The sequence below is a fragment of the Eschscholzia californica genome, unplaced genomic scaffold (genome assembly GCF_041429995.1).
Source record: "Eschscholzia californica isolate CP2 unplaced genomic scaffold, dmEscCali1.0.p SCAF_5, whole genome shotgun sequence".
NCBI classification, from domain to species: domain Eukaryota; kingdom Viridiplantae; phylum Streptophyta; class Magnoliopsida; order Ranunculales; family Papaveraceae; genus Eschscholzia; species Eschscholzia californica.
In genome coordinates, this window is record NW_028238472.1 from 40,041,930 (window position 1) to 40,063,231 (window position 21,302).

General features: G+C 36.1%; 2 protein-coding genes across 4 annotated transcripts; both read right to left on the reverse strand.

The window, feature by feature from the left end:
• Window positions 1-6,483: 6,483 nt before the first annotated feature.
• On the reverse strand, window positions 6,484-10,696 carry LOC147539183 (IQ domain-containing protein IQM1-like). 2 transcript variants are annotated; one of them, XM_086640564.1, is made up of 9 exons: window positions 10,137-10,696; window positions 8,922-9,467; window positions 8,693-8,807; window positions 8,538-8,603; window positions 8,342-8,430; window positions 8,147-8,234; window positions 7,517-7,747; window positions 7,327-7,428; window positions 6,484-7,173 (listed from the first exon to the last, which is right to left on the reverse strand). In XM_086640564.1, the coding sequence occupies exons 2-9, from the start codon at window positions 9,416-9,418 to the stop codon at window positions 6,763-6,765; spliced, it is 1,599 nt and encodes a 532-aa protein (XP_086496690.1). In that variant the 5' UTR covers window positions 9,419-9,467; window positions 10,137-10,696; the 3' UTR covers window positions 6,484-6,762. The 2 variants fall into 2 exon arrangements, with proteins under 2 accessions (XP_086496690.1, XP_086496689.1); XM_086640563.1 differs by having other exon boundaries at window positions 9,939-10,515.
• A 3,963-nt stretch (window positions 10,697-14,659) lies between these two features.
• Window positions 14,660-20,973, reverse strand: LOC147539184 (Mitochondrial substrate carrier family protein). Of its 2 annotated transcripts, XR_015225627.1 has the most exons (8): window positions 20,145-20,973; window positions 18,958-19,043; window positions 18,653-18,860; window positions 16,977-17,109; window positions 16,602-16,786; window positions 16,095-16,226; window positions 15,560-15,916; window positions 14,660-15,129 (listed from the first exon to the last, which is right to left on the reverse strand). XR_015225627.1 is itself a non-coding variant. In XM_086641764.1 (7 exons), the coding sequence occupies exons 1-7, from the start codon at window positions 20,328-20,330 to the stop codon at window positions 15,815-15,817; spliced, it is 1,032 nt and encodes a 343-aa protein (XP_086497890.1). In that variant the 5' UTR covers window positions 20,331-20,973; the 3' UTR covers window positions 15,444-15,814. The 2 variants fall into 2 exon arrangements, 1 of the variants encoding a protein (XP_086497890.1); XM_086641764.1 differs by lacking the exon at window positions 14,660-15,129 and having other exon boundaries at window positions 15,444-15,916.
• Between the last annotated feature and the right edge of the window lie 329 nt (window positions 20,974-21,302).

Here is a 21,302-nt window from a genome sequence, read left to right on the forward strand (position 1 = left end):
CCCCTCAACAAATATTTTTTCACCCAGCTAACCGAAAGAGTATTCTTTTCACTAATTTACTACAATCGATAGAGAAAACACATCTTTGTTCAGTTCAGGTTACTAGTTCAAAAAAAAAAAAAAAAATTTAAACTCAAGAACCAAGATCAATTTATTATGAATTTTGGAAAAAACCAAAACTCATGTGGAACCTTAGTCACGCCTCATTATTGAAACAATAGTACTTCAAGAATTCCAAAACAAAAAGAAAAAGTAAAACAAGATACTGCCACGAATTGACTTTATCTGCTACCACTCCTAGTTATCCTCAACCATTAAAAAAATGTTAGTTATAGATATACCCATTTAATAACAATTCCATCTAATCTCACTCCTGATCCTTTCCTCAACAGATCGTTCCAATCATCTTACAGTTCATTTCATCGTTTTAGGTATATCTAGGCCATTCTTAAAAGGGTAGTGGATTGAGACTTTCACAGACATTTATAGACAAAATGTCCCGTAGAGATTTCAAGATATTTCAGATGATTTATTATAGATAAAATGATAAAAGACATTTTCAAGACATTGAGTTTGTAGATAAAATGTATTTACAGACATTTCAAGACATTTGATCCATACGCAAAATGTCCTGGAGGCATTTCAAGATTTTGAATCAATTGACAAAATGTGTAATGCATATTAGATTTGTACTAATCAAAAATATATTTTTCGACTTTCGTAACATCTATAAATATCTGCAGACATTGATAGACATTTGGTAGATATTTATTATTTTAATATTAGTATTATTGTTTAATCACATGAAATAATATATTTTTACTAACATTTCAAAAATATATTTTCGACTTTCGTAGACATCTGTGAATATTTGTAGACATTGATGGACATTTGGTTGACATTTATTATTTTAATATTATTATTATTGTTTAATCACATTAAATAATATATGGGAAGTTTTATAAGGCCTCCCCAATTTTGTTAAAATTCCTCCCCATGAACCATTTTACTTGCTAAATTATCATTGAGGGGAGGCCTTTTAACAAAAATGAGGGGGCCCTATAAAATTTCCCTTAATATATTTGTACTAACATTTCAAAAATATATTTTTCGACTTTCGTATACATCTGTGCATATTTGTGGACATTGATGGACATTGTGTTAGACATTTGTTATTTTAACATTATTATTATTGTTTAATCACATGAACTAATATATTTGTATGAACATTTCAAAAGTATATTTTTCGACTTTCGTAAACATCTGTAAATATTTGTGGACATTGCTGGACATTTGGTGGTCATTTATTATTTTAATATTATTATTATTGCTTAATCACATGAAATAATATATTTATGAACATTTAAAAAATATATTTTTCGACTTTCGTAGACGTTTGTAAATATTTGTAGACATTGATAGACATTTAGTGGTCATTTATTATTTAATATTATTATTGTTGTTTAATCACATGATGGACTCCAAATGTCTCTTGTTTTTGTAAAGACATTTTGGGCTCCAAATTTGTCCCAAATCCTTCACAAAATCCATCAAACTATGAAGTCTACCAAAGTCGCAGACATTTTGTCTATAATTGAATGCTACAAACATTCGGGGATTTGTGAATGTCTAGATTTGAATGACTCAGACATTTCAGGATTTTCAAATGTCCGGATTTGAATGCCTCAGACATTTCAGGATTTTCAAATATCCGGATTTAAATGCCCCAGACATTTCAGGATTCTGAAATGTCTGGATTTGAATGCCACAAACATTTGATTTCAGATAACTTTGATAATGAAATGTTGGATTTAAGTGAGATGATAAAAATGATAGAGAACTAGAGATATTCGAACTATGCGGCCAAATCTACGAATTAGGCCTTAACTCAATTGACTAATTAAGTTTGATGTGAGAGGGGTACTCAACGCAAATATTAATGAATTTTTAAGGACAAAAAGTTTCGAGTATTTCAAAGTTTTAAGATTTTTCAGGATGCGTAATCCGTGGACAAAATACCTTATGTATATTTCATGAAATTGACTTTTTAGATAACTATATCGTAGAAGTTTCAAATGTGGAAATTTCAAACTATTAAGTTCGTAGATAATATGTCTAGTAGACATTTTACTATTATTATTATTATTATTATTATTATTATCAGTGTTATTAAAATAAAATATCATTATTGTATTTTTCAATCAAAATATATATTGGTGTTATAGGATGATGCAGACCAGTGTTCTGGGCTGCTAGTGATACTGTCCGCTTTGGCACACCTGGACCTCACGGTTTTAAAAGACCTCACGAGAGAAAAGTGTTTGACCTCTTAAGAGGAGCACCACACTCCATCCTACCATCAATGTGGGATTGTTGCAACAACACACCCTCCCAAGACCACATCATAGTAGAGCGAATTGTGTTAATCACGTGTAATAGGATAGTGCGGAACAACCTTCTGGGCTGCTAGTGATACTGTCCGCTTTGACACACCTGGACCTCACGGTTTTAAAAGGCCTCACTAGGGAAGGGTGCTTAACCTCTTAAGATGAGCACCACACTCCGTCTCACCACCAATGTGGGATTGTTTTACAACACACCCTCCCAAAACCACATCATATTAGAGCGAATCGTGCTGATAACGTGTTATAGGATGGTGCAGACCAACCTTCTGGGTTGCTAGTGATACTGTCCGCTTTGGCACATCTGTGCCTCACGATTTTAAAAGGCCTCACTAGAGAAGGGTGTTTAACCTCTTAAGAAGAACACCACACTCCATCTCACCACCAATGTGGGACTGTTGCCACAACAATTGGTAAATTAATATCTCTAACATATGAAATTTATAATGTTTCAAAATATAGTTATAGACTTCTATTATCATCTAGATATTTATGGACATTGATCGACAAGGTGGATATTTATTAATATAATAATACTATTATTATTTTAATTGCTATGTTAGACATCCGTGTCCATCTATATCCATAGACATAGATGGACAATTGGTGAATTTTGTAATTATTATATTATTATCTTAACATATCGAATTTAGTAATATTTTTATAGTTTCGTGGATATTTTGATGCTCGTAGACATTGGCGGATAATTGGTCGCTATTTGTAGTTATAATATTATTTTAATTATCTTATCATATAAAATAACATATGTTTACTGATATTCCAAAAATATATATTTTTCTTTTACTTTTGTAAACATCTGGATATCTGTGGACATTGGTTGACCGAAGTAATCATATCAGCCGAAGGATCATGTAAAAATTTCTTCTTACCTTCAACCCTAGAATTCCCTTATATTCCAGTATGTAAGTATAAAGATAGTGGCGAACAAGAGGCTATTCGTTTAAATTTACGATTATCATCATTTGTTCTCTGTCATTACTTACTAGCCCTTTCACTTGTAGTAGGAGGAATATGTGATGTCATAGTTGCTAATGCCAAAAAATGGCCTTTGGTTAATCAGCAAGAAATCGAGACTTGATGCATGACAACGTCTGTTGTGAATGAATATTCCATCTGATTGATAGATACTCTTCTTCTTGGCCCCGCTCCTTAGAATTCTGGGGAAAAAACCTGCAAAGGGTTCAGAAACCATTTCGACGCTCAAGACAGTCAGATTGCTCTTTGCAGTAAAAAGGTTGAGTATTGAGTGAACCTTTTGGAATGTATTGATTTGACTCAACGTGCCTTGAAGAAGGCGATACAATGCCCTTTTATTGGCTGAACTGGACCGACTGTGATAGACGGTGTAGATGAGGCGGTTGTGATCCACCGTTTTGGAAGTTTCCTACTGTTCGTAGTTATGGTTTCCCTTTTGGTTTATCTCGTATCTAGGATAAATAGAAGTTCGTACGTTCAAGGATATTGCGTAGACATCCTGCCGAGGTGATCGATCTTCTAGGAGATGTTTCCTCCTTTGAGACTCTTGAAGTCCAAGTTTGCTTAAACACTTAGGATCTTTAACCGTTTGAGATCTTTAGGAAGATTCATGATTAAGTCGGTAAACGTACAACGCGCTTTTGCCTTCCTAGTATAGGAGTAAGACATCAGTCTTGCTTACGTATACCCCCCCTTATTTATTTAGAGAACTTCAGGGCTAATCTGATTGTCTTTTAGGCGAAGCATGACTGGAGCCCCCTAGTAGACCTTTGCCGACCTCCCAATTCTAGGCGTAGATGACGGATCGTAGCAGGTTCAATATTCCTGTTTCCTTTAAGCCAGGTTGATCCGTTGGACTTCTAGTCTATTCTTGACTTATTGACGTTAGTCAACGACTGAACATTTTGTGCATCATCAATGGTCACCTATTTCATATAGTAAGGTAGAAGTATAACATCGTAAAAAAACTCAACATGTCAAGTATTGCCCAAGGTCACGTACCAGACAGTCCGTTCAGTTTGCGTAGGGCACAGACTGACCAATCCAATTGGTTTTGCATAGGGCACATACTGACTAGTCGGTTTGGTTTGTAGAAGTCACAGACCAGGGGTGGGAATCGGTTATGACGGGCGGGAAACGGACACTAACTCAACCGGTCCGGGCGGAACGGACACAAGTCCTAAGTGTCCACTCGGACATCCGGACAAAACGGGCGGACATTTCGGATTTTTCTCCAACAAAGTGCCCGTCTGTGACCGTTTTGATAGTCGGGCAAACCGGGTCTCGGTCTGGCGGACGCCGGTCACTAATGAACAAATAAAGAAACTTTTATTCGAAATTAAAAATGTATAGTCGCTAAGTACAACTTTCTAGAACTCCCACTTTACAATTTTATAAAGTAAATGAATTCAAAATCGCAAGATAAGTATTAAGATTTCTCATGGATTATGATCGGTTTCTATGCATCTTCTCATGGATTACGATCGGTTTATTGTGAATTCTCGGGTTATTGATGAGATACTGAGATTTTGGAGGAGATAGAGACTAGAGAAGTAGAACGACGAAGACAAGATTAAGAAAAGTGATTTCTAGGGTTATTTATTTTTACTCTTGAAATCTAATGGTTGTAGCTAACTCTACAAGTCTAAAGGTTTAAAATCAATCATATAGGCGGGCAGGTATAACGGGTAGGATAAACGGACGGGTGTGGACGGGTTCGGTCGGGCGGACGATATAAGTGCGCGGACTCGGTCGGACCACCGGGTAAAGACCGATGCCCGCGTCCGTCCGCTTAAGATCTTTCGGTCGGGCGGGTACGGACCGATTCGGGCATCGGACGGTCACAGACCCTTCGTACTTGGACGGTCGTGGGCGGGTTCCGGGCCAAAATCCCACCCCTATCACAGACTAACCAGCATGTGAGGAAGAATTAATGAGGCTTCTTGAGCCAATCTTTCGGACCAACCAACTCGTCACCATTATAATCCGGGCTTGTTAGGCCCAGCCTAGAGCCCAAACTTACCCGATAAGAACTACTACCTGTCTACCTCCAAAAGTCATTGTGTAGTAAAAGAATTTCGGGTCAATATAAAAAGCCATATATTCATTCCATCAGCTTGACCAAAAAACTCAAAAGAGCACGTGTATTACTGGCGTTGACTCAAATAATATACAACAAACAAAGTTCTTCTTTCTTTTCAGGTTAACTTCTGGGAAGGGAGTCTGACAATGACTATGGAAAATAAATGGAAATTAATAGTAAGAGACTCAACCATCAATAAATTCGCCTCCCATGCTTTTCTGTCCAACGATGGAAATTAATACAGTAAGACTACTCAGCCCGCCACTTTTAAACCCCTACTTGAACCGTCTAGAGAAAAACTCTTGTTTCTCTCTCCTCTCACCTGTGACGTTACTTGGAGCAAGAAACAAGAGTTCTCTCTAGACGGTTCAAGTGGGGGTTTAAAAGTGACGGGTTCGGTAGAGTTTTTGAAATTAATAAGAGACTCAAACATCAACAAAGTTCTCTATTTACACTTTAGATGAAATAGTTCACCAACAATGGTATTCTGTCCAACAACCATGTACAACTTGGGCGTGCATGATATATTTTCTCTCTGAGTATTAATTTTCTCAATCTAGTTTTTGCCGATGTAATTTGGTCATCGAGATTTCGTCCCGCCCTGTTGTGTGAAACAGTAGCATTTTGTGTAACAACAATGGTAAACGATCCGACAAACTCGACCCATCATAGGCTTTAAGTTGACGTGATTGATTGCAATTGGACGAATCATTTCTTTCTGACTACAGTCTGTCTGATGGGAGATGACCATATGGTTTCCAATACGGGATCAACCTATTTTTTTTTTATTTGTTAGCATTTTTCGTTGTATAAAAACAATGTTAAATGGCAAAGAAATAAGTTTTAGGGACAAAAACAACAAAATAGTATTTAATGACATTAAAATGTTAAATTATTGAGAAATGGGGAAATGGGCATAATTTTGTAGTAATTCCCAAGTAAATTTGGAGATGGGGGAATTGGGCATGAGATAAAGTAATAGAAGAGAGTGGAGTTTGTAAGTTAATGGGAAATTAAAGGAGGATATAAATTTAATTAAAATAAATTCTGTTAAATTACATTTTACATAAAGAACATAAAAATTAACAGAGTATTAACCCAAGAAAAAAGATAGGGAAAAAAAATGAATTTAGAGAATTGAAGTAATTACAAAGTCAACAAAACAAATAATGGAAGAATGAGTTATTCTTGATCATCTTCCTTAATTTCCTAACTTTGTTAAGAGAACCTTTAACAAGGGCACAAGATGAGCCCTGAAAAACCTAAACAATTACTACCAACTTAGTTGGTACTTTTAGGACTAGGTAGGCCCATATATGCAAGTCTAGGAGAGAGTCGAATCTTCGGGCTTGGCCTAGGTGAAGGGATCGGCCCGAGGGTTCCAAAACTTTTAGCCGAGATCCTTGGTGATAAATTTACTTGCTCTAGGGCACGGAATCGTAGCTCAGTTGGATAGTCTTTAACACATCCGATACGAGGTCCAGTACCTGTAGTCCACTTGCATGATAATCGTTTTCCTAAATCAAACCCTGCTAGTTTACAATTATTGTTCTCTTTATGATCATCAAATGCTGGTTTGGTGATGCTTTCAGCAGGTTCAGGGACTTCAGCTGAACTCTCAGGCTCCTCCGAGTTAGGCTCAACTTCATCCGTAATTTTGAATGATGGGCTTTCTTCGTCTGCTGCACATCTCTGGAGATAAAAATGGCGAATAAAATCAGCTATTTTGTCCGATTCTGTTATACTTAGAAGGTTCATGTCATGATGTTTTTCGAGTTAATTTAAAGAACAATAATACTAAACTTCGATATGTATATATAGAATAAGATGGTTTTGAAGAGTTACCTTTACATTGGTGAGATCTACATGGTGCTCCTCAAGGAAGCTTATGAATTCTTTGAAATTCTCTTCGGTTGGGAGGTAGTGGCCGCTGTATGGCCATATTGCCTGAACGAAATCAAAGAGCTATATCAGAATTATGTAAAAATTATATATGTGTACTTGATTTACGTAAAAGTTATTGACGTTTGTATACCTCAAGAACTCCATCGTGGGCAACTAATCTTCCAGCCGCGGTTGTAGCTCCGCCAGAAAGAAAACTCGAGTGCTGAAATACTCCTTTCTTTTTCTTCCCGACATACAATGACCTCGAAGTGCTAAGAACAAAAATCCATTTATGACCCTCAACAGTATCCACATAAGTTCCGCCATGTTTATAAACAAGCTTTCCATTTTCAACTACTACTTCATAACACTCTCTCTCTTTCTGAAAAGATAAAAATAAAGAACAGAGATCAGATTCAAATGGTTAAACCCATCACCTTTATGACCACTAACGTGCATCAAAATCGATATCTTTAATACCATTTTCATTTTATATATATATATATATATATATATATATATATATATATATATGTTGCAGAGGATGTTACATGTACACACAGGTGGTATGTATGCATATGTACACCCCCCACGCGAGGGTGGGCAGGCGGGTTGGATGTGACCAGCCCGCCACAACCCGCCTCTCACACTTCTCATGTTAGAGGTGTAAGTGTACGTACGGGTCAAACAGATGTATATTATTGAATGGGTAATTTTTTTGTGGAGTAACACACCCACCAAAGGTTAGACCTATATTATACAAAAGAGGGTTAAGACTTACTGGTCCAAGGTATTCGATGCATTGGCGTTGCAAAACATTTCTTGGGCACTTTTCAAGATTTACATCTTTGCCGTCTCCAATATCCAACCTTCAAATACACAAAAAGTTGGCAAACCGTAAACAATCTATTGGAGATTATCTCCTCACTATTCACTAATGAAAGTGGATATGGTTAGTGACTATGAAATTACTCACCAATAAAAGAACGGTTGAGCACTCCCAGAATCGAACCAAATATCGTAATAGAAATGTAGGTTGTGACCATATCGATGTCGTGGGTCAATCTGCATAAAGCATTAAGAAGTCAGCAAAACTCGACTCTGTTCAAACTCAAACTGATATTCCCACCAATTTTACTAAAATGTTCAAATTTTGTTGTATATGAACTTACAGCTTCGAGCCAGTGTTGCAAGGCAAGTTTCTGAGCCTTCTCATCCTTCGACAAACCTTTCCCAACCTGCAAACAGAAAATGACTGATTTAATATCTAATTATTTTCTAAACCCGAAACATGCATATGAAGGTTCACATGGTATGGAAAGAGTACCTTGGCAGCTCTTGTTCTTGCTCGTGCCCAACGGGAAATGGCAGTTTCATGTTTATCAATGTTAAAAAATGACACAGAAGATCGCTTAAGAGCTGCAAAATCTAACGCCTTCCACCTAAAAATACCGAAGAGACCACTTTATTAGACACTAAATTATAAAATTTTGAAATTTTCTATATGATACAGTAAGAAACCCATTAACGAAATTAGAGAATTTTTGGGTACTAACCAGAGCTCCTCAACAACCACCGCACAATCTGCAAGATTCCTTCGAGTTCGATAACTCTTATAAACCTTTTGAACCTTAACTGCAGCTGCATCAAGCTCACTCAAGGGTCTAGGAGAATACATAACTTCTGGTTCAGGAAGTGGACTCGATTTATGAACCGAACCCTCTTTTTTGTTCTTCGAACTAACTGAGTAATAGGTATCGTCGTCTAAAAATGGATTCTTGAAAGAAAAAACTGTTTTGAGCTTTAACTGTCGAGGATCCCAGTTCTTAAAGCTGATTGACTCTTCAATCGTCTTTGCGTTAGCTTCATCGGGTTGGGAACTGTTATCCATATCCTTCTTAAAACTAACACTTCGGACGATTACTTCGCCATCCTTCCTGTTGAAGCTAATGGACCTTACAATAACTTCTTCCCCATTATTGGTTAATCCTAAAATATCGCGGTTTATGATTTCTTTCCAAGCTGATAAAAGTAAAGAAAGTGATAGACCCATAGGATCGCAACCGCGAATCAACTCCAATAACGATCCAAGAATATTCAACCTGCTCAATATAATCAAGAAATTCACTGTAAGTCCTAATGGTCAATGAGTATCCATGGATTAAATGAAAGGGAATAATACTTATGGTCCTATACAAATAGGAAAACCCCATTACTCCATTAGGTTTTAAACAGAGATAGGATAAGGAAATGAAGAATTTAACCAATAAAAAATATAGGATTCTGACAAAACCCCAATTCATAAACTGAACAGGAAACAAGGAACTGGGTAAAATTTCAGCAACCCATTATTGATATTGATCATATAAAACTTAAAGTAACTAACTAATGAAAAAACAAAAAACCCATGTCTAATCAACAATCAAATGTCACAATTTCTCAAAACCCTAACAAAATTAAACCACATAATAATAAGTTACCCACAAAGAACAATCAATAAGAAAGTTCAAATAGTTTATCAAACAATCAACATAAAAAGAAGAGATTTAAAGACTAAAATGAACAAGTCTAACCTGCAAATATTTCCCTCTCCTAAAACAAATCTAAAAAACAGAAGAAAGAATAAGAATTTATTCCAAAACCACACAATCAATGAAACAAGGTCATCTTGTGTTATATATAAGAATGTTATAGCAGACAAGATATAAATAAAAAAATAAAAATTTGATAAATGAAAAACTGTAAAGGGTAGAAATGAAAGTGAAGAGAACCTTCAAAGATGAATAAAATCTAAGATAGCAGCGCACGAGTGACGTGGGGAATAATTTTAAGGACTAAACTAGTAGTGGGTTTTGAAGAATTCAAACTCTTTTTTTTTTCAGTCACTGTTTAAAAATAATAGAGTAATATTTTGGGAGTGTTTTTGAAGCAAAAGTGATGAAACAGATGAGGTTTGTTCTTCACAAGAGGGAGTAAAGAAATGACCAAGAAAGAGAGAGAGAAAGGGGTGGGCGGTCAAAAGAATGAATTTTTTGGTTCGAGTCATATGTGAGACTTTGTAGATAGACACCATAATCCATGAATAAGAAAACAAAATCTGTTGAGAGGACTCTAACTACAGACCTTCCCCCTTGATAGTGACATTGTCGAGGGCTTTCACAGTTTGAAAAAAAACTTGATACAGATAGGGTGTTGTTGCATCATATTAAATGTTCGTATAGGTCTGAAGTTCGATTTTCATGGAAATTAAATTTATGATTTATTGAACTCATGTATAGACAAGGTAGAGGTAGGAATATATATGTTTTTCTTGCCCAATAAGATAAGATCCTTAGGATCTAACTTTGTGGTGATATTTGTAGAGTTTATTCAATGCATAATGTAATGTATTCATGATGTATCAAAATCTATATGAAAAAGGGGCACACCAATACTTCATCTTCCGCTGACTTGGGATTTGTTTACCAGCCTCTCAAGATTACATTAAAACAAAAATTATCGTATTGTTAATGTGTTACACGATTGTATATATTATTCAGATTACTAGTGATATTGCTTCTTCTTCTTCTCTCTCACATTCCCTCTTCATTTTTCCTCGATCTCATTCTCTTACTTTCACAGTTTCATTCACTTGAATCTGGGGGTTCCAAATCCAGACATAACTTCATCTGGTTTTCCAAACGCGACCCCCTTTGCTTGAACACATACGAGAGAAAATAGAGATGGGAGAAAGAAGAGATGGAGAAATATGAGGATTTGAGAGGGGATGAGAGAGAGTAGAAAGAGAGAGGAAAAGGGAGAAAGAGAGATAGCGAGAGAGGAAAAGAAAAGCGTGAGAGAGGGGGGTGGGGGGGACTGGGGAGTGTTTGTGAAGGACGACAAAGAAAGAGATAGGGAAGCGGGGGTAGTCGTGCAAGTTAGATGACAAAAAGATGTAGTATTCCCTAAGTCATTGGGGTCAAATATGATTGACCAAGTCTTGTATTAACATTGGGGGTAATAAAGCCCTAGCTTCAGCCTTCAGCTTCCTCACAGGTATCATCTTTTAAGAAGGCCAGTGTTTTGGAGAAATAAACAAAGTTTCCGGGGCAATAAATTTTGGGTGGAAACAAATATTTTTTTGCTTCTTCCAAACATCACCCTTTTAGTTCTTTATTCGTTTTCCTCCATCTTCTTTCACCACCATCGACTCCGGCCACCATTAAATCCGATGACTACGACTCTGGCCGTCTCCTCTCTCTTTTATCTTCTCTCTCTTTCTCTCTCTTCTTGGCGAAACATCTCCCTTATATAGGCGTTCCTGAAGTTTCTTCCTTGGATAAATCCCCACCAAGATTCAATGTAAGATTTTCACCATCTTCCTTCCCAGAAATCGTATTGTGATAAGAGAAGTTAGGGTTACTGGAACTATACTTCTCTTTTCTGAATCTCCAACCCCGTATTTGTAACCTTTCAAATGGTTAGTAATAAACATCACTCCTCCTGATTCTCTCCATCATTAGAATTCCAATTACTTTTCGGGTTTGAAATTGTTGTTGGTACTGTTGCTGTTGAAGAAGATTAGTGGGTTTTTCCATGGGAGATCTTGCTTTTTCGTCATGGTTGATGTTCCCATGAATCAACCAAGAAGAGACCGATGAATATAGTGCATGAGCAATTTGTGTACCCATTTCTTCCATTTTTTGATGTTTAATCTCACAGTACTTAATAGAAATCTGAACTGACCAACTTCAATCTATATGTGCATCAAATATTGATAAGATTGAATCAAGATGATAAGACATTAAAGTTGTACGGCCAAATTTAGAGAGAGAAAGGAGAGAAGATAGAGAAACGGAAGAGAAAGAGAGGCAGAAGAGAGGGAGAGAGGGAGAAAGAGAGAAGAGAGAGAGAGAGAAAGAGAGAGAGAGAGAAAGGAGAGAGATAGAAGATGATGAAGTCGCCAGCCGTCGCCGGCAACATCCGGCCGACAACTTTTTGCAGGCGACTTCTAAGGTGCGTTTGGTTTGTGTTTTTTGGGTTTTGCACCGTCTTCCCCGAAAACTTTTCTGATTTCCCCAAAGCGCTGGCCTTTAAGAAAACTATTTTTTGCGTTGCAACAAATTTTGCATTAGAATTATGAATAACTATATCAATCCCTTGATCTTCTTAAAGGCATAGTTATGCATGTGTTCGTAAATGAAGGTGTTTGGGCAAAGTCTAAATCAAATGAAAATGCTACACAAACGTACAAAATTAGAACTCAAACTACTATCAATATTTCTTTTCTTTACAAGTCCAAAGAACACCTAAAGGGAAGCATTTTCATTTTAAGATGTAATATAGGTTTTTTTGCATTTATCTAAATCAAATAGATCGAAATTAGGGATATATTATCTCTAAACAACTATACCGCCCAATATCCTTATTTGAGACGAAGATATAGAAGGATTTACGACAATTGGACCTCTTACTACCACCACGCCTTATCACCAAATTCCCCATGTTCTATTTATAAAAGTCATAAATAGCACATAGTTTGATGTTCTTTTCTTTACAAAGATTACTTTCATCAAAATAACTAATAATAATAGACCTCTTCCAGATCTAGTTGAAACTTTTTAAAACATAATTTATAAAGCTTGAAATTTGACCTAAAAAAAAAAAATCAAACGTTGTTTGATGGATCACTTATAACATAATAATTGTCACGCACGATACGTTATCAGTATTACATTATATGATATCGATACATTTAAAAAAACAGTAGAATCTCATTATCTGTCATTCGAACAACTTGAAATACAACAACTCTACGGATAACAACAAAATGATTATAGAAATCTCCAAATTATCTTTATTTCATTTAATATATACACATGTATGTTATATATATATATCAATTACATAAAACGAATCTAAAACTCAGAAAACAAATTGTTCGTAAAGAGATATTTCCAAACAACCGTAACGCTAACATAAAAAATATTTTGCATTTTATCAACATGTTATTCCATTGATTTCATATTAATTTATAAGACACAAAATAGGTAAACATTGGGTCCACAGAATTAATGTAAAAGACTGGTGGTTGTTATTTATGACCTCCTTTTTTTGGATATATATGTAACAATAACATAGACCCACAAAGTTAATGCAAAAAACTGGTGAGTGTTATTTATGACCTCCCCTGGCCCTGCTACAACAATTTCAAACGCATCTTTGTCATCCATATACGGATATACCAACCTACTTCAATTTCTTTTGTACAACTTCTCAATGCACCAATTAATTTCTTTTTATTTTCTACTTCAATTGGATGGAATCTAAACCTCCGTGTTGCTGACCGGGCGTCCAACCACTACGCTGAAAAGTGTTGGACAATTGCAAGAATTTGTTACGAGAGCAAGTGAATATGAATATAATTTCTTCATATTATCTGGTACCCATGCGGTTAATTTATACAAAATAGTTATAACCGACATCTTTGTATTTCAATTATAATGGCTGCCATAGGTGAAGTCGTGACATGTTCTCAAAAAGTAATTGTTGAGTATGGCTTACGAGAGTATAATTTGTGCCAGTCGAAAGTTCTATCTAATTTTGAAATTGAAAAGAGAAGTCAGAGGATTGAGTTTGGCATAATTTTGTAAAAACAAAGAGAGATGTTTTTTTGTAAATTTGAAGATAAATTTGTAAAATATATTTTCGACTCTTGAAAATAATCTGGGAACTGTAATCTTAGTCACTGAAAATGAGTGTATATTCTAAATAAGATACTCCTCTACGACTATTGATATTACACATTTGATAGAACTATCTGTATTCGATTGACACGAGTTTTACCCTTGTTACAGATTTAACAGTTTCTCAAGATGGCGAAAATGGCAACACCTAACATGGTGATAAAGTTGTCATGACCCTCGAAACCTCTGTTTACCCTATTTCATACGTAAAAGTGAATCTACTACTTTTCTTGTTGAAAGAAAGAAGACAAGAAACAATTCACTTGCTCACAAACAAGTGAATTGACTACTTTCTTCTTCCCATAAGTTGCAACTTCTGAATCTGACTACTTTTCTTTTTGACTTGCTCACAAACAATTCACTATCTTTTTTTTTTTCTGTTGAAAGAAACAGTTCACTATCCGGTCACCCACTCCCTCTTTTTCCTCAAAACTTCTCATAATCTCTGTCAATGAGAAAAACTATAACATCATTTTCGAAATTGGAATTACGGACTTTATTGTCGTGCCAGAAGGTGCAACTGTAAAGTCACAGTCATATTGAATTATACTACAACCATTTTTAACAAGTTTTTCTAAATATTTCGAGAATACGGAACATTATATTATATTAACATAAAATTTGTTCAAAGTCAGAAGTGGAAAATGAGAACCTCAAAACCACCCATCTTGACAATCAAAATAGAAGAATTTCAAAACAAAAGTTGTAGATTCAGACAAGACGGGAAGAAATGTCAAACATTTGACAATCAGAGTAGACCAAAACTGGTCTTGAAGTATGGGTTCCTAGTATAAAGGAATATGATAGTCCAAGATTGTATAAAAACCATCCCTCTGAGCCTGGGGCTAAGGGTCCGAATGGGAGACACTCGTACCTTAGAGTGCTCAAGGCCTCCGATGGGCGCACACACCCGTATGTAGAACTCGAGACTACCGATTTGACCTAGTGAGGTATGATATCGCATTGGCTTCACCCTCACAGCTTTTAACCCTCTCTCCCCATAATCATCTTCATGGTGTTGCAAGCGTTAAAATCATACCTTCGACGAAAAGAAGAAAAAAAATGTCAGGGTTTAAATCTGACTCGTCTAAACCTAAATCTAACATGTCATTATCTAAATACCTTCGACGAAAAGAAGAAAAACAAGGTCAGGGTTTAATCTGACTATTCTAAACCTAAATCTAACATGTCATTATCTAAATAGTGATTCAAATAGACCCGAAATCAGCACAAAATTAATCATTTAGACGGATTAGACATCAAGAGTCGGACAATAACAAACATTCTGAAATGTGACTCGAGCGAGTCAATTTAAACCTCGAGCCAGATATCACATCTGACTTAGAGAAAACAAACACTAAAGAATTCTGACATTCCTTAAAATCGAATGTTCCCGTTTAAGAAAAACCAAGCCATATATGTTTTAAATTAATTCATACTATTTCCCATCACAAAACTACAAGAAATACCTTTTAAACAGCGAGGCGATCATGGATATTACATGTAACCCCCAGAGGGGAAGAGAGCTTAGAGCCTCTCTCAGAGCATTAACTCCACCGCCTTCATGCTAGTTTCTAGTTTTTTCACGGAATCATATATGATTTCTTTGAATGAGAACCATGAGCCATGAACTACGAAGAGATGAATCATTTTAGCCATTTGAACTTCAAACAATTTCTGTAGTTTCTCGATTTTGAGCAATTTGTGCTTGTCATGTTGGCCCTTCATCCAGTAGATACTGACGGAGACTTTTGTCGTGGAGGTACTCGTAGCCATGACTTCATCATATCATATGCTGTGAAACCAATTGCAACTGAAGGAACAATCTGCACCAAACGAACCCAACCAGTCAGAAACCTCAAGATGTTTTTTTCCTCAGTTAAACTCAAAATCAATGAAAAAGGGTGTCGTTTAAGCTTTTAACACGAGATTACTTCTCAAAATGAAGAAAATTTTTGAAGCATCGGAAAGAAACGGCTCAAGGAGAGGAATCTGATGCTATACCTTCACATAGTTTATGCTTAATCCGGCAAACAACTGTTTAAATCCTTGATTACGGAAAATGGAGGAAAGTCCTTCTGTTGTGCTCCTATATCCAGTCTCGCCTGCATGATTAGATGGTTGCATACTTTGGACCTGAAAATATCATGAAGCAGAACAGATAAATTTCAAGACAGACTGGAAACTCCTACTACCCTAGAACTAAATCAAATTTTCGAGAAACTAACTTCGTTTTTATGTTTCTAAATCTAAATTGCTGTTTGAAGCTTCAAATTAACAAACTTTCAACTATAGTCCCTTGAGGGTCTCTTCTCTATTTTGAATTTTTTTCTCGGGTTCAGATATGAAAATGACATTTCGCCCTAAAATTAAGGTAGTTGATAAGACTACTACACTATGCACTTGTGATAAATTTACTAAAAAGCCAAGTATGTGGGTTGAGGCCTGGATGGGAGTTCCGGGACTGGAAATAGTTCACAAAGAGGCAGAGTTATCAGGAACTCGGAATACCTGCATCTGTCTTCTAACAACGTCTAATGGGTATGTGAAAGTCTGACCAAATAATCCAGCTAAAGCTCCACAAGATAGGCGCATCATTACGGAACTTTGGTGTTCTTCAGGGACATGCCTCTTGAGTTCCTCGTATACATAGAACTTCAGACCAGCATATGGTAGGATTCCAATGAGGGTTGGACCTGCTCAATGACGGAAAAAAGAAAGATTTGTAAGTCAAATTTACCAATGGATGAACCATACTAACAATCCATATATATGTATGACTTCTGGTAACTGGTAGTCTGCAATCATAATGAGGACTTGAGGAGTCAAGTAGTTGGCATCACATTATGACATCCAAAAGAAAGGTAAAAAATGAACAGTACATACCTACACCTCGATACAAAGAACGAACTCCACCTTCTCTGTAAACACTCTGAAAGACGTCTTTTATGCCAGTATATGCAGGCTGTGATTGAAAACCACTTGTACCGTTCCCAAAACTTCCTCTTCTGCCCATGACCTATAAATGTAACACCAAATAATGTCCTGGGTAAGTAAGAGAATATAACAGGAAAGACTTGATAGTTACTCAGACAAATAGAAATGTTCCCTAAGGTGGGAAGATGAGTTACGCAGATGTGGAATATGATTATTAAGTTAGATATGGCGTTGTTTTTTCTCTTTGCTTACTAAGTTCCAGAAGAAATTTATTTCCACGTTGAAGATTTTACCCAAGTAGTTTGGCTCGAAGATTAAATTAACATGTATAATATTTATTGTCTGGCAACAAAAACACATTCCTAACAAATGCTTGTTGTTCCAACTTCCATGTAAGAAAGAGAAAAATTGTACGTAGAAACAAAAAAAAATATCGAATCGGGCTCAGGATGCAGCTGACTAGCGAGTCACTCATGAATCCAACTACTTACCGTAGGGTATATGTTAGTGGTATGACCTTACCAGTTCTAGTCAGAGGACCAGCCGAGCCGTCAAGAACTCAACCCTAGAATTAGTACTCGCTAAGTAGTTGGAATCAACTGACCCACCGAAATAACCACGGGATAAGATTGGACAAGGGGTAGTCCGAGCCAATCCCATGCTGATACCCGAATTAGTTATTTTGTATCAAACTTTGAATGGTCCGACATACCTAATGTGCGGTCTCACACCTGTCTGATGTCGAGCGAATCCCGGGTGCAATTGTTTAGGTTACTCGAGAGTAAGACTACTTAGCATTACAGGCAAATGTTTGTGGCATGACCTAAGCAGTATTACAAGATTGGTTGATTCGTTGAGAATAAGAGTAAGAGACTTGAATCAACATGTTACTCAGGAGTCGGGAGTCTGATTACTTAGAAGCTTAGCAAGTTACAAGGGTCGTGTCATGCCCTGACCACAACAGTAGGATCAGCCAATGTTATAACACTGCTTAGGTTATGCCTCAAACAGAATATGAAAGGTCGAACAAGGGTAGATAACAATGGATGTGTAGATGTGTATCCAGTGTTTTAAACATCAGTCAAGGTGCGCGCCTCAAGGCGATCCGCTCACCTCCTGCCTTGACGGATACACATTTTTTCAGCTCAACAAAGTGTTTTCGTCTTTAAATTTTGAGGCGTACGCCTTGATCACAGACTATCCTTTGTATACCAAAAGAAAGACAAGAATGGCAAAACTTGACTTCTTTCAACAATCAAAAATGCAAATATGGGAATCCCTCTTTGTCTAATAAATAATAAAAGAAGATCATAAATTGTTATACTTCTTTCATAATGCAACGTTAATATATGTTTATAAAACACTTAAGACTTTAGATTTTATAACAAAGTAATATAGAAGTATGATATGTTATCTTTATATAGTTTATATGAATATATGATTTTCCTTTTATAAAATAAAGTACGACTTTTATGCATCGAGGTGTATGAAGGCACCACTTTGTCTTAGGAATTTTTTTTTTAACATTGTGTATCATCTGTCATAAAATGTAACTGAACTAGCATGTTCTTTTCCTATGTCTCAAATGAGAAATTAAGGTACAGAATTCACTTGAACACATTTACCTGATATGCAAGTTTAGTTCTAGCTAAATCGAGTGGGTATGTGCATAAAACCGCTGTTCCTCCAGCAGCTGAACCAGCTACAAGATCTACCACAGGTCCTGTTCCTAGTGCAGAATAGTTGTTCAGGATCCAACATCGATATTGTTCATAAGTCATAAAGTGCAATGCTGCATATGGAACAATCCGAAGAACACTAGCACCATTTCCCCTGGAGAAATAAAAGAAAGAACCCTGAATTTGATTATCTCCTTTTAATAACTGAATTGTTCTTAACTAGAAAATTTTAGAACTAATTTTGTTCATACTTATAAAATCCTCGAACTCCCTCCTGCTGAAACAATTTCTTTAAGGCCTTGCACACTCCAATAGAGTGATACCCTTCTGTTCTAGTCTATTTAACAACAGAAAGAAGATTTAGATTATGAAATGATACAGGATGAATAAAATATGTAACATAGTTTTGTTCTGTAAAGCATGTGAATCCGACTGCATGTATGCATTTTACATATTCAAACATGTGTTGGTACATGCTTCTATATCTTTAATAAAACCAGTACTTGAAACAAGTCTTTTTATCAGTCAGACATCATATAGCTGAAAATTTTGTGTTTGAGATGAAGACTTGTTTTAAGATCTAAAACAATTAGATATAAAAAAGAATGCAGAAATCAATTTTTGAATTTCTAAATTTAGAAAAAGTGAGAAACAAATACTAGCTAAGATATCTAAGCATTATCTATAAATCGGGTTTTAACTTTTACGTAGTACAAGATTTGTTTAAGACTATCTTTTTTCAATCAAAACAACCTTAAAGAAGAGAATTCATAATCAATTGCCACCAAACCTACATCGCAACTACTCCTTTGTGGGCAGACTTCCGAACAGTACTCCCAGGATAGTCTCAATTTTTTTTAAAAGGAAGTCACAAAATCTCCGCAAAGGAATAGCGGGATGAAAGTACGTAGTTGATAGATAATCCATCCCCCATATGTTAATTGGTAATGGCAATTTTTTTCCAAATTTAGAGATTCTAATCCCGCCAAAACTCTAATTGGAGGGGACTGAGAAGTATGTAGAACCTCAAAAGGAAGGTCCTCGATCTAAATTGGGTGAGTTTACATGAAGAAGATTTAGCTTAGCATGTTCTATTCGACATGGGTAAGAGAACAACCAGACTCAGTATTGTTAAACATCCGAATATCAGATATTAAAACAAGCTAGGTTTACAGATGGCTAAGTTTGTTCCCGCCCTAACCCAAAATCTTAGCTCTAGCGATAGCAATGCTGGTTATAGTTACGCTCAAATAGACTATATAGACGTCAAGAAGGATTTTGGTCTACCAACTTGGTGAGTTGATTTTGATTTCGATCCATTCTCATATTGACATATTTGCAAACCCTCGTTTACAACATCCGAATTGTTCTCAAGCTAAATTTGTCGAAAGATTAAATTACCCTACAAGTTAACATTAATGTGGGAAACTATATATACCTGCAAGAGAATCTTAATCCTTTCCAAAGGTGCAACAGCAGTTTTTGCAAATGCACCAGCAGAGCCACCAGCAATCAATTCCTTAACATAAACAGGTAAACAATCAACAAAATAAACTTCTCCTCCTTTCACAGATGATGATGATCCACCAATTGTAGAAAAACTAGACCTTTGAGAAGAACCCATCTTAAATATTAATCAACTCCAAAAATCCCAGATCGAAATTTCCCTTGAAAAGCTCGAAATCTAATCAAAATCCAATTACCCAGTTTGTAATTTAGCAAATTCTTTATCCCATCGATCTCTCGGGAGACAAAAGGTAAAAGATTTTTGTTGAGATAATAACATGTAAGCACTTAGAAACCAATTAAGTTTCTTTTCACATCCATCACAATCTTCTTTAAATTCAATCAGATACATCAACAGAAACAGAAATTATGATTAAACCCAAACTCCAAAATCAAGAACCCATTACAGAAAAAGTAGTTTTTTTGGTGATTAAGATTCAATAATCTAGATACACATTGATATTTTGATCCAAACTTTTGGATATGGGGAAAGAAAAGTAAGGAAGAATCGAAGAGATTGGGAAAAGGGTAGAAACCGACCAGAAGGCGTGGGTTAAGGAGGAGATGAGATTGTTGAACCTTGAACGACCTAAAACACAAGGTCTCCTTGAACCCTCCGCCGGTGGAAGAAGTTTCTTTTGGCTTTCTCCTATCTCTCTTTCCCTCTTTCAGTTTCTCTAACAAGGATTTTGCCAATTTCTGCAGAAACTATGTTTATATTTGCCATTGGTATAAGGAGAAGTTGATATGGGCACCATCCTTTTTTTTTTGGCCAGCGCTTTGGGGAAAGCTAAATAGTTTCAGGGGTGTGAAGACTTGGTAAAAATTAGTCAATTTTGTTTGACAATTTTACAGTATTTAGGAAGAAAGCAAAATAGCTTCTCCACCTCAGCTCTCTCTCTCCACCTAACTTCTCTCTCTCCACTTCATCTTCTCTCTCCCTACCATTTTCTCTCTCTCTTCTCCGATTAGGTCGCCGACAGGAAAATTTTCCGACCGTCGACCATGAAAAAAAAAATATATTCACTCACTCTCTCTCTCTAGAAACTCCGACGAAGGGGTTTCCCTTCGCCGGAGTTCTGGTCTGTTC